This window comes from Talpa europaea (assembly GCF_964194135.1).
Source record: "Talpa europaea genome assembly, chromosome: 7".
Classification (NCBI taxonomy): Eukaryota; Metazoa; Chordata; class Mammalia; order Eulipotyphla; family Talpidae; genus Talpa; species Talpa europaea.
In genome coordinates, this window is record NC_140074.1 from 47951714 (window position 1) to 47965757 (window position 14044).

General features: G+C 47.2%; 1 protein-coding gene across 1 annotated transcript; it reads left to right on the forward strand.

Moving 5' to 3' along the window:
- Nucleotides 1-1185: 1185 nt before the first annotated feature.
- On the forward strand, nt 1186-4284 carry LOC311173699 (spermatogenesis-associated protein 31D1-like; the record flags this gene model as incomplete). Its single annotated transcript, XM_084237790.1, has 1 exon — nt 1186-4284. The coding sequence occupies one exon, from the start codon at nt 1186-1188 to the stop codon at nt 4282-4284; it is 3099 nt and encodes a 1032-aa protein (XP_084093916.1).
- Nucleotides 4285-14044: the final 9760 nt, after the last annotated feature.

Here is a 14044-nt window from a genome sequence, read left to right on the forward strand (position 1 = left end):
GAGCTTCAGTGGCCTGACTTTCTAAAAGTTCTCTGACTTCATGGATGATCCATTCCGTTTTGAGGGAACCACCGACCTGCATTCCTTCCAGGGTGGTTTAGGGCATCACAGGAGATCATGTGCATCAAAGTCTTCTAGTCGTGAAGCAACACACAAACACACACACACACACACACACACGACCCTGCTTGATAGTATCACTGCCATCTGTCTTCCTCTAGTGATTGTTGAGCATTTCAGTGCCAGATAGCCCCAAGGTGGCTCCTAAGGGACTCCTGCATTAGACCTACGCTTCTCTTTTCAGCACATAGGACACCTTCTTCTTGTTTCCCAGGTTGGAGCTATTGCCAGAGTGACACAGAAGAGAAGAGGAAGCTGACTGCTATTGTGGAAAGGTGACTTGTCCTTGCCCTGACCTCACTGTAGCATGACCTAGGCCACTGTAGCATGACCTAGGGATTTAGTGTTACCCACTGTAGTCATGGGAGGGGTAGCCACGGGAAGGAGGGTATTGTGAGGTCACAGAGCGGGGCAATGTGAAGAAGCAGAGTTAGATGTCCCATCCCTGCCAGGCCAACGGGTCATCCTTTCATGGTTCTGGCCCTGGCTGCAATTTGAACACCCCGTGTCTCCTGCAGTCCCCTGGGCCGGAAACATGCTACCACCCGCTTTCGCCAACTATTGTGTCCAGACCCCTTCTGTGAAGTGTGTAACAGAGCAACTGCTGAGATCAACCAACTGCTGTTCTCAGAAGCCCTGGAAGATGCTCCCTCTGTCTCTTCTTTGGCTTCCACAGCTCCCATGGCTGAGTCCTCCTTCACAATGTCCTCTGCCTTCCCAGCAGCTCCCGCTGGAGACCAAATACCAGTTTCTTTGCTTCAACCTTCCCCACCACCCCTCTCCACCCCTCTTCACTCACCTAATCCACTGACCTGTTCAGATGAGTTTCTTGCACCCTCACCGGGATACAATCTGTCACCAGAGCCTTTTCCTTCACTGGGTCCTGAATACCCAGCAGGCCATTCTTCACCACAACACCGTGCTTTTTGCCCAGTCCCCCAATATCACAACCAGAGAGTGGACGCTGTGCTCCCAGCACACACCCCTTTGTCTCTAAATAACATCTTCTCAGGGGACCCCACCCTCTGTCAAGGTATCAAAGCCTTACCTAATTTGCCACAACCAATGAATCCTGATGATCCGTATGGTTATCATCATCCACCACCAACACTGTCTGTTTCATCACCTCAAGACACTACGGTAACTCGGACTCAATCTAAAGCAATTTCCGTCTCATTCAAGACGGTCCCAGAGAACACCACTTCTTGCAGCCCACCAGGGCTTTCTGTTTCAGACTGGTTAGCCTCTACCTGGGCACCACGTGGGGACTTCACTCACGAATGGCTTGCCCTTCCGTCTTTCGAGACCTCTGTGAACCTGCCATTTCTCAGTGCAGACGTCTTGGAACTCCTAGAGAGGCAAGTGCAAAAGCGGAGTGATTTCCTGATGTGGAAGGACAAGGAAAAGAATAGTTATTCCTTTCCAAAACCACAGGGACCAGGGTACCAACCGAAATCTTCAGGGGGAATGTTAGGGTCCCCTGCTGATAAGGATGACTCAGCAGTCTCCCCTCCCCAAGGGAGCCCCAAAGGCAAACCACAGGAGCTGCAGATGCATGAACTGCCCCCACATCTTAAATCTTTGGGGGACCATTTACAGCAAAAACGCATCCAGTTCTTCTGGGGTCTCCCATCCCTACACAGCGAGTCCTTGCGCTCTGCCGTCTCTCTCGCGGGGGGCGCTCCCCCTGTCTCTTTTTTCAATAGAATATCAAATGCCTCCACCAATCAAGAAGCCCCAGAGCTTCCCCAGCCCCTCGCTCTGTCCTCACCCGAAATCCAGACTCCAACGTTGCCTCAAACTCCGCCACAGTCCCCGTCCATGCCACAATCCCAGCCGCCAGCCGACCTGCCTTGCCCAATCCCAGCCCAACCATCTGGCCCTTCACACCAAATTAAGATCTGTGGCGTGTTTTTCAATAGACCCGAGAATGACCCAGATTGTCTCCAACCTGCTGATACTGAATTCCTGGAATGGCATGTGTTGCAGAAGCAACTAGCAGATGTGTGGGGTTTACCCGCTGTTGTCCAAAGTTCTTACAAAGACTTTAGCGCTTCACCTCCCGATTTTCCTCAACGCCGGCACTCTCTTGTCTCTAAATCCATCTCCATCCTTCCGGGAGATTTCCCCATTAGTGATAAACTGCGGAGAAAACTAGAACATCACCTTCGAAAGAGGCTTATCCAACACTGTTGTGGCTTGCCCCAAAGGATCGTACATTCCATGTCATTACAGATGCCTCCAGAATGGCTGTCAGAGGCAAATGAATTGGGGGGCTACAGTGCACCTTCGGGAAGCACTGTGCTTCAGGGGCGGAGTTGCAAAACTCTAAATGTTGGACTGAGCCAATCGGGAAGTGTCCGTGAGAGGAAGAGCTCGGTAATGTCTCAGTGTAAGAAGGATGCAGGGAGGTATGAGGGACATAGCCCAGAAAAAGTCTCTGCGAAACTGCACAACCAAGTAGGGCAGGACGATTTGTGTTCATCGGTGTGTCAGGACTACTCCCTCAACACCTCCCAGCAGCTCTCCTTCATGAAGTCCAGCGCGCAGAATTTGCTGGAAGACCATATGAAGAGGTTTCGTCTGGGGATGCGATTGGGACCTCCCTCTAGAGTCCGTCAATCCTTAGACATCTTCAAAGAGACAGAAACCTCTTCCCTTCCCAACCATCCCTCCTCAACCAACATGACTACTCAGGAGGACTCCAAATCAGGGGGCTTCACGTCCATTAGAAGAAAATCGAATGGGGAAGAGAAGGTGGGGCTAACAGGTGTAGGTCCTGTGCGAGCTCACCCTGTCCCTGCTACCTCACACCTGGGCAGGGACAGAGAAGGGAGCGTGAGAGAACCAATCCCTGCCGTCACCCAGGAGCCAGCAGAGGGTGCGCAGAGGATGAAGGGTGGCAGACCCAGTCTTCTGCCTGTCAAACACAGTCTCCCGGGCAAGTCAAGGCAGACTCAGTGTCCCCGAGGCACGAGGTGCCCCCCCATGCCGCCTGCAAGGCAGGCTGTGGCCACACACGAGCCAGAGGCTGACAGAATGAGTTTCGGTAGTAGGGCAGAAATGCTGCAGGGCAAAGAGAGGCGCCAGAACTTAGAGATGCTTTCCAAAGCCGCTATGTCCAGGGAGATATTCAGGGCTGAGGAACTTGATGCTCCTCGATCAAAATCTAGTGACATTTTGATAACGAGCAAGCCAGGGAGCCCTCCACCAGCACCGCTTTCTTCGGATAACTTGACCGTCAAGTCCTCACTGACTCATGCTCAGGGCATCTCCATTGGGGACATGGAGGCCTCCCAGGTGCTGCAGGCCCACTTGGTGGACAGTGGGTTCTGCCCGAGGCGGCGGCTGGGGAATGGGATTTGTCAGCATGCGTTCAAGAGGTGGCAGGATAAGAATTTCCCTCCAGCTGCCAAGAGAGTGAGTCTTCGGGGGACCAACACAGATGAGCTGGGTGGAGGGGACGCCAGGCCGGGGACACCCCAACCCAGAAGGCACAGCGTTCCCACTCGGAACATGGCATTACATGAGGCACACTGGAGGCAGACTGCCCAGGTTTTCAGCAAAGAGGGGCAACCTCCTGCTGAGAACATATTCAGGCAAAAAGTGAAGCACTTTTTGCAATGGATTCGTCCTGGGAAAAGGGAAGAAAATTCCCAGGAGAAGGGCAGCTCCATATCAAGCTGTCCGCTTAAAAGTGGAGCTTCCTTTACTGGGATGTCGGGAGCTCAGAACATCAAGACAGGCACTGGAAAGTCCCAGGAGAGGCTGGGCTATCAGGAGACCATTCATTCACCAGTGATGTGTGGGAGAACGCATCAGAACGCAAAAGTGCAGACCTGCACTGAGCCTATTCAGCGACATCCTCTTAACTATAGGGGTCCCTGCCGTAAAGTGACACACGCCAAGTTCTGCCCCCACGCTGCTGTCATTGCTGGCCAGACTCATCCTACAAATATTCGATGGGTCAGAGACATGGGCGGACATCCACAGAAAGCTGTGGCACTTGGGGAACAGCTATTGTGTCGGAAGCGTCCCCCACCCCCACATGGTATCTGTATACCATCTAAATGCCAACTGCAGGCCTCACGTGGGCCACGCTTCTCCAACGTCTCTCACCACTGTGGAAGGGACGGTGATCAGAGAGCTGTGTCAACTACATAAACAGAAAATTCTTCTGAAATTTTCCAGCGAGGAAAATTTTGTACCCAAAATAATTATTGTTTATCAGATTGATTATCCCCAATAAATTCTTCTTTAGTAGCAAAGTCTTATGTTTCTGGGACTTGGGTTTTGGGTAAATCGGGGCTGTGCTGAAAGCAAGGAGTTAGTTCAGTTCTCACAAATGGCCTCCTTTGGTTTCTCAATGATGACCACTCCCTTGGAACCCTGGCTGAGAAATTAGAATGTGTTTCAGCCCCAACCTCACTCTCCACCTAAGTCTGAGGACATGTGCTCTGCATAGCCCTGATGCAAGTACATAGCATCCCACACCTTCTCCTTCATTGTATGCTCTCTAGTGTTTAGGGATTGTGGAAGAGCGGTCTTCCAGATGCAGAGACCTAACAACAAGTGTGTTTGCAAGCAAATCCACAGGAAAGAAGAAAGAACACCTTAATTATGTTTACAGTCAGTGACCAGAGGTTCCCACGGGTGGTGGGTGAATGCTGAAAGTGGGAGTGTTTGCAGGTGGATGTTTCTAGTGTGGACCAAGGACCTGGATCAGGAGGGCGCATTTTGTTGAACTAGCTGGGGTAGGATCTAGAAACAGTGCAGATGCTGTTTGAGAAGGCTCATGTTCAGCACCGTTAAACCTGCCACTGAGGCTTCTCTGTGGAGAAGGGACCTTGAAGTAGTCGTTTTCTCCCCCTGGTATTTCTTCAGCCTGCCAGGAGTCATGACATTTTATGCCACGTGCAAGCATCATGTAAGTGTCAGTGGGCTGTTGACAAGTCAGCCCCTTTCCCTCCCAGGGTGAACTGAAAATGAAAGCTAAAAAAAAGATGTTTTAAATGAAGAAGGTAGTAAGAAAAAGAGGGCAAAACAGGATTCTGCTGGTGAAACAGGTTTATGCCTCAATATACCCCATCATCACCATGTCATGATCCGTCCTGCTTCCACTACTCAGTGTGATCCAGGCACCACCTGAGTGGGTCTGGGCCGGGTACCGTGCAGCATCCTGATGACTTTTGGTCATAGAGTTCAGGGTTCTTTCGGTACTAATGCAGTTGTATCTGTAGGGATGTCATCAGCCATGACAACCTCTTCTTTGGGAAGGGCATCTACCCAAACTTGATGACAAGATCCCACTGTTAGTGTGTAGAGTTCACCTATGAGGATGGAGGTAGCACCTTCAATGCACATGTCCCTGCGGGAGTCATGGTAGATCTCGCTCACCACACTTTCAATTCATGAGCCAGCGGTGAGTCTAAGACTTTGCGCCAGAGCTACATTTTCTCTTGGGGACTAACCAAAGACCTCCAGACAATGCTCTTTGGGTCACACTGCACATACACAGACTTACAAGGGTTGGCATACACCTCTTCTGTTTGACTCAACATACAAGTGGGTTTTGGAGGCCAGGCGTTCCACAAGGAATTATCTCATGTGTAGTAAAATGGGAACACAAGCAATGGAACTCATTTCAGTGTCTCTAGTGTATTCTCTTTGGTGCCACTCAACACCTCCTTCACTTCCCTCACACTTATCTCATTTGCTCAAAGATGTGCCGGAGCACCATTCACAGAGAAACCATGGGAGGGCTTTTAGTCACTTTTTCATCAACAAACTTTCCAAAACACATTCCTATTCCACTTTTCTTCTGTTACATATAATGGTTTCCACCCATCAGCAAAGGAGTTATAGTTTCTGCAATTTCCTTGTTGAGACACAGCTACACTCTAATCTTGATGGACACAGGCCACCCTTGACAGGTTATTTTTTTGTGCTTCCCTCTCCTTATGAGGCACTTGATCTCTTTTATTTTTTTAATTTTCAGTTTCCATCACAGTAATGTTTAAACATAACACAAGATACACGGAACACAATAACTCCCCAAGTATCCTTTGCACTCTTCCAGGATTATGAACCAGTAAGTGTGACACATCACATCTTTTATACTATGCTGAAGGTATGAACGTCAGTTTAAATATCTTAAAACTCAACTCTTACACATAAGTTCTTTGCCAACATAGAAGCTCCCCCACTTCTTTGATATTTTGCAATGAACGTATCCACAAACAGCATTGTTGGTGAAAAAGCACTGAGCCTTAGAAGGGTTGGCACACCCTTCTGCTCTTTGAGTCCACTAACTCATTTAAGTGATTTCTTCCCTCAACACCATTTGGAAAGTAATCTTACAGAGAAAACACACGCAGATCAAGCACTTGTTACTCTCCTTTCCAAAATGCCATCAGAGTAAAAGATTAAATAAAAAGGTACAAAAAATCATCATTCAGCAGAGAAATTAAAATCAAAACCACTATGAGATAGCGTGTCATACAAGGATGGCTAGACTAAAAAAAATCAGATAATAACATATTGGCGAGAAGGTAGAGAAATTGGAACCCTCACACTGCTGGCGGGAAGGGAAAATGGTGTAGTTGTTCTGGAAAGCAGTTTGGAAGTTCCTCAATATGTCAAACATAGACTTAGGCTATAACCCAGAAATTCTACTTGTAGGTATATACTCAAGGAATAGGAAAATACCTTTCCACACAGAAACTTGGAAATGAACTCTCCTAGCACTACTACTCACAATAGTAAAAAGTGGGAAACAATACAAACATTCATCTATTGAAGAATAGATAAATGAAATATACTGATTCCATAGAATCATTGTAACATGCTTGGCAATAAAAACTGCTAATATTGCTGTGATATGAATGAATATTCAAAACATGGTAAGTAGAGAATCCAGTGACAAATGACCACACACATCATTCTACTGGTGACATATCCAGAATATGGAAACCCAGAAAGACAGAGTAGATTAGCGGTTGCATGGAGTGGGGAGATGAGAATAAAGAAGGGTGACAACTCGTTTACGGGGTTTCTTTCCGTTTTCACGAAAATGATTTAAAATTGACCATGGTGATGTTTATATGTGTCTGTGAATATACTAAAAGTTATGGAATTATATACTTTATGGATGAAACATATGGGATGTGCACTCTATTTCAATAAAACCATTTACAATCATTTAAAAAGTTTAAGCCCTTGCTGACAAGAAGAGAGAAGCTACAACAATGATGTCATTACATTTTGGAAGATGGAAACCCATGAGGAGTGGTAATTAACCAGCAGAGATGGCAAACCAATTCAAACCACATAACCCCAGGAAATGAATGACTTCTTTTTTTGGAGACACCAGATAATTAGGATTTACATGCTGAAAACATGTTGAATTTTTTCTTTTTTACAGTGTGTATCATTAAATATTTTTAATGGGGGGGGCACTAGTTTTTTCCAGTACTTTCTGAAACCCTGTTGCAATGTCAGCATGCCTTATATGTACAAAAGGTCCCAAGTTTCTCACCTGAGACAGAACCTGAGACAGAACCTGAGACAACAGCTTTGGAGGTGGCACTGCACACCTCAGGGACCTGGGTAGGGAGGTGATGCGAGCTGTTGGTATTAATTGCAGAAATCTCAAAGGATAGGTAACATTCAGAACAATAATGTAAAGAACATATTTGACAAGTGTGTTGAGAAGGGACATGGTTGGTAAACAATTACTCTTTATTCAGACTGACCAATTAATATCTAATCCATTTTTTAAAATCTCCCATTTCTGATGGTCTCACTCATAGCAGGAATTTAGAAAACCTAAATAAGGGACTTAAAAAAGACTAATCAATACAAAGTAAAATTCAAAATCAACAAGCAACTATGGACTAGAGAAACACTGTGGGGGGGGTGGAGGGGAGAGTTGAAGAAGGATTAGGGTCAAAATAAGGGGGGGTGCAATTGTATGGGGAATATAACCAAAATGAAAATGCATACATTGTGCAAAAATGAAAAATGATGTAAGAATTATATAAAATATTAACAAAAGAAAAACCAACTCCCATTTCAGTTTATTCTCCTTCCCTACCATCCTTTTTTCCCTTTATCTTCTCCCAAATGCTTGAGAAATACATTTCATGAATTTTGTACATTATTCTTGAATATCTGTGTATTCCGTAATAAAAGTATCCATTCGGTACTCTCAGTAAAAAACCTTAATCTCTCTTTCATATTTCATGTTTGCCAATTTATTGAGGAATGAATGTCCTCTGTAATTTTTATTTCTTGTAAGTTTTCAAAGTGTTCCAAATGTTTCATTGTGGCCCTTTTCCTCAACCTCCATCATGCATCAGTCCATAATCACATCTACATTCATTGTCATGGGTCTTTGGTTTCCATTTGCCAGGATCACAGTGTCTCTCCTTTCTTGTTAATGACCAGATGATTTTTTTTAAAAAAAGATACAATTTTATTTTTTTTAAGATTTATTTATTTTTATCCAAGAGCTGGGGTACAGGCCAGAGGCACGGTAGGGTGAGAGGACTCACCGGAGACAGAGCGGAGGCTGGAACAGGCAGACTGCCCAAAATACACTGCTGAGGGGAGCAGCCGGCATGACAGGAGAGGTTGGCCACGTGCAGGGGCAGGAATGGACACAGTGTAGGTTTTCTGATCCGGCAGACCGGGTAAAGGAGGAGTCCTGGAACCCTCAGTGGCTTTTGCAGGTGTTTTCTTTAGATGTATCAGGCATACGGCAGGCAGGGGTGCTGGGGGGCCGGGAGGCTGGCAGTCCTTCCAGCCCCCAGCAAATCCTCACTCTATCTGGGCTCTCTGGCCTTCTCTCTGCTTCTCTTCTTCTTCTCTCGGTTTCTGCTGGTGACCCCGCGACACTGCCCTGAGAAGCCCGGTCTTAGCCCCAGAGAATCCCATCTACCGATGCCCACACCCTACTCCAGGTGCCCGCCATCAGGCATGCATTGAGGACCTCAAGGATCCATCATCTATCCTGATGGTGGGAGGGCAAAAAGCCTAATACATTTACCTTACCCTACACCACGCCTTGTGGGAATCTCCCTGGCTGGCCAGGATTCGAACCCGAGCTGCAGACACTGCGGACAGCTTCACAGCGCTGTGCTCAACGTTCTGTGCTCAACCCACTGCCCCACCAGGGAGGCCCATGACCACATTGTAGGGGCAGGAATGGACACAGGGCAGGTTTTCTAGGATCCCATGAAGAATGGGTAAAGGAGGAGTTCTGGAGCCCTCAGGGGTTTTGCAGGTCTTTTATTGGGCTTCACCAGGCATATGGCAGGCAGGGGTTCTGGGGGGCCGGGAGGCTGGCAGGCCTTCCAGCCCCCAGCAGGTCTTCACTCTGGGCTCTCCGGCCTTCTCTCAGCTACTGCTTCTCTTGCTTCTCTCTCGGCTTCTCTTTTGGCTTCTACTGGCATCCCCGTGGCGCTGCCTGTTGTGGCAGGAATGACCACTGAGCAGGTTTTCTAGGATCCAGCAGACTGGGTAAAGGAGGAGTCAGAGTCCTCAGTGGTTTTTTGCAGGTCTTTTATTGGAATCACCAGGTACACAGCAGGCAGGGGTGCTTGGGGGCCGGGAGGCTGCAGGCCTCCCAGCCCCTAGCAAGTCTTCACTCTGTCTGGGCTCTCCGGCCTTCTCTGCTTCTCTCTCGGCTTCTGTTTGTTCTCGGATTCTTGGCTTCTGCTGGCGTCCCCGTGACGCCGCCCTTAAAAGCCCAGTCTTGGCCCAGGTGAATCCGATCTACCTATGCCCACCCCCTACTCCAGGTGCCCACCATCAGGCATGCATTCAGGACCTCAATGATCCATCATCTATCCTGATGGCGGGAGGGCAGAAAATCCTGACACTTTTTTCCTTAACTTACAGTCCACCCTCTCAGGGTTTTCTGCCATCCAGTCTTCATATATACAATTTTCTTAGCAAACATAGCAATGCAGCCATGGCCCACAAAAGCAAATACATCACAATATAACAACAAAATACAACAGAACACAAATAAGTCCAGGCAGGGCCCCAACCTAGTGCAAAAGACAATTACTGGTACCAGCAGATGAGCCACCACATCTGCTGTCGAAGGCACTGCTCATACGAGGGAGGGGAACTACTCACGGCATCTACTGCCGTCAGGCTTCCTGGCCTTCTCTGGCTGTAGTCTCGGCTACAAGCCACACACCGCATCCACCCCCAGGATGCACTAGCTCTCTGAATGACGATTCTATTCTGTTGGGGGTAATCGCCAACCCTCAGGGTTTCTGTCTGCTGTCGCTCCAACAATCAGCTTTCATAGCCACCAATGCGACTCGCAGACCCCTGCACTCAGGCCAACCCACTGCACAAGCACCTGGGCCGGGGATCCAAACTTTACATTCGGCTTGGGCTCCACCCCAAGCCACGTTCCCCACCCATCCCCCAAGGACGGGTTCCTCAGCTCCTCACCCTCACTCGACAAGGAGCAGGGCATCACCCACAGGTGATTTTATGAGACTCACAGGTCTTCAGCATACTTAGGCTGCTTAACAGCCGCTCAAGGCTTCCCAAACTTAGCATCAGCACCAGCTTTTGCCTTCTCAGTTGGCTTTTCTCCTCTGCCTGGCTGCTGGGCATACACAGGCTGCTTTTGGCCATCCCAACGGCCACCCTCAGATTCTTAAAAAGAAAACATAACCTGCCAAAGTCCTCTGCCTTCTGGACGGATTGTCAGTCCAAGTTCATCAGTCTGAGTCCATCATCCAAGTCCATTAGGCCAAGTTCATTGGCTTCTCCCTGAATCAGCACTGGCGAGCTCCGAGTCATGGTCCTCTCTTCGCCGATGATTCTGGATGCCTCAGGGGTCATTGGCTGGTCTTCTCGGGCCGCTCCTCCACACAAGGTCTCATCCTGCAGCTCCTGGGCCTCGTCCAACTCCTGTGCCACCATGATGCTCCAGCGTCGTCACAGGGAAGCAGTGTTATTACTTAGTCCCTCCAGGTCTTCGGAGGGCTCCATACCCGTCTGCATGGATCATCTTGCCGACTTACGCCAATTATAAAGGCAGGACAGGTCACTCAGCAGGTTTTCTAGGATCCACCAGATCGGGTAAAGGAGGAGTCAGAGTTCTTAGTGGTTTTTTGCAGGTCTTTTATTGGAATTACCAGGTACACAACAGGCAGGGGTGCTGGGTGGCGGGGAGGCTGGCAGGCCTCCCAGCCCCTACCAAGTCTTCACTCTATCTGGGCTCTCCGTCCTTCTCTGCTTCTCTTGGGCTTCTGTTTGTTCTCGGCTTCTTGGCTTCTGCTGGCGTCCCCGTGACGCTGCCCTTAGAAGCCCACTCTCACCCCAGGTGAATCCCATCTACCTATGCCCACACCTTATTTCAGGTGCCCGCCATCAGGCATGACATCAGCACCGCAAGTCTCCATCATCTATCCTGATGGCGGGACGGCAGAAAAGCCTGTCATTTATCCTTACCCCACACGCATGATTTTTAAAGAATATATTTGATGTACCATTTTTATAAGACCTTTCTCACTTGTTCCTCTTTTGGTGGCATTTATCTTGTTCAAACTTTAAAGAAAATTTTTATTGTTCTAAGTTCCACTAATGTAGGAACAGTCAGGACAAATGTGGTCTAAAAAAAAAAATAATAAGAGAACACACTAGACATGCAAACTTATGTGGGAAATATTTTTCTGAACAGATTCCTCTTTTCCTCCTTCGATCAAGGTGGGGAATGAAAGAAGGCCTGTGCTTGACATGTAGCTTTCTTCTGGTAGAGTCTGGTAAAGCTGTGGCCTCAAAGGGCAGCGCAGAAAGAATCTATCATTACTGATAAGCCCTCCCAAGTGGAAGGGAAATGATTAGATGGCTGTGGCCAAGACTGATTTGTCAGACTCAGGCTGAGAATACAGGGAAGCAAACAAAGAAAATGACAGACAGCAGGTGATAGTCTAAATACAAAGTTGCAAGACTTACAACCATAAAATGATGACCACGCATGGGAGGATGAAATCGATCCATTTATACCATTATCATGACAGTGTTTTAAAAACGACAAAGGGCCTCCCTGATGGTGCAAGGGATTAAGATGCAACCTATGACGCTCTCCCCAGTCAAGGCAGCACAAGTTCAATCCCCGGGCAAGGGGCTACTCACATGGTACAGCAAATCTCTCCTGACTCTGCTGCTCCCCTCAGCAGTGTATTTCAGTCAATCGGCCTGTTCTTTTCTGCACTCTGTCTCTGGTGGATCAATCTCCCCTCCCTGCCCGCCAGCCACCTCTGGCCTGTAGGCAAGTTCCTGTATGCATAAATAAATAAATCTTTTTTAAAAAACCCATAGAGATCTTAGAACTTGGAGGAAAAGGCACAGCTTAGATGGGAAAATAGAAAACATTTTATGAAAGGTGCAACTAGACATGTGACTCAAAAAAAAGAAAAACCATTCCTGCACATTGCTTTCTAGACTTGTGCTCATTAGAAGTTATGCTAAAGGGAAGCCTGCCCCCAAAATCAGAAGAGTTTGGTCTGCAAGTACAAAACAGCACAACTGAATTTTATGTTGGTAAAATAAAGACTTAATAATTATCAAGAGAGGGAGGGGAATTGGTTGAGAAAGAAAGAGGGAGCAGCAGGGTGAGACACTGTGTGGCTGGAAGGGAGGAGAATGAGAAAACTTAGGGGCCGAATAGCCCTAAAGGGATTTTGGCAAAAGAAAATTGCTAAAAGATTTTTAAATTTTTTATCATGATTTCAGGGGTATCCTATATCCTTACCTCCCTCACTGTCTTCCTTTCTGATTACTGGTACTGCTCTCTCATCCTATCAATGATGGGTGAACAGGGATTCTCATGAGAAGAGATGAGGAGGACAGGGATGCTGTTCGTTATAGTTCTGGTTTCATACAATTAAAAACACATGAAGGAAGTAGTAGTTTAGGACAGAATAGATCTTGGGGCTGTAAAACCTGGGCATATCAGACTTTTAAAGATTATGTGAGGTCAAGGGCCTCAGATAATATCTGGGTAACAGGGAATAAATAATTTGAAGAGATGAAGTTGAACTCTATACTTGGGATATTCTCTGTGTCCTTCATGAGGGCGTGAGTTTTGGGTTTCAGGACTTGTGTACAGGGAGAGGATGGGGTGAGTTCAGTGCTCCACGACATTTCTCTTTGGCTTCTGAAAAGTAATTATTCCATTATAGGGAGACAGACAGTGGCATTCTTAGTGTGATCCTGGGGTCCTTTAGTAGACTCTGTGCAGATATTTTGTATGGTAGGGTCTTGATACTTTAATGGAAAGAATAAACTCTTTCAGGCCTTCCAAAGTGAGAAAATCCTTTAAAAGTCCAGAAGAATGTGCATAAACTATATTTTCATCTGCTCCTTTACCATAAATATTTATGGGGTGGGTTTCTCTAGCATAATATAGTCAGAGATCTCCCTTGTTGCCTCCAAAATGCCGGGGAATGGATGTGTGTGGGGGAGTAGGACTTGAGGTTTGTGATAGAGAAAAATCTTCTCTTTGAGCTTCCTAGTGAAGAATAAATGTCATCGACTCCTGAGAGACCTTCTCTCCTTTAGGAAATATGTGATTTAGGCCAAGTTCCTTACTTCTTACCTTACCCTAATAGAATGGAGAACAGCTCATCTTCTCCCTTTACTTTACCCTAATAAAGCAGTATGGAACGTGCATCAGTGAAAAGGATCAGAGGTGTACGTTTCTTTTCTGACAAATAGCAGCATACTTTCATTTAGAAAATGTGGCTGATTCCAGAGTATCTGACAGGTGGGTTGTCACTGAGAAGTTTTGTATGAATACGTTCTGCTGTTGAGAAACTGGGTTTGTGAGGGCAGAATCTAGAGCATAGTTGGGTGCTGGGTGCAAAATCTGTGATGTGTGGTGTGTTAC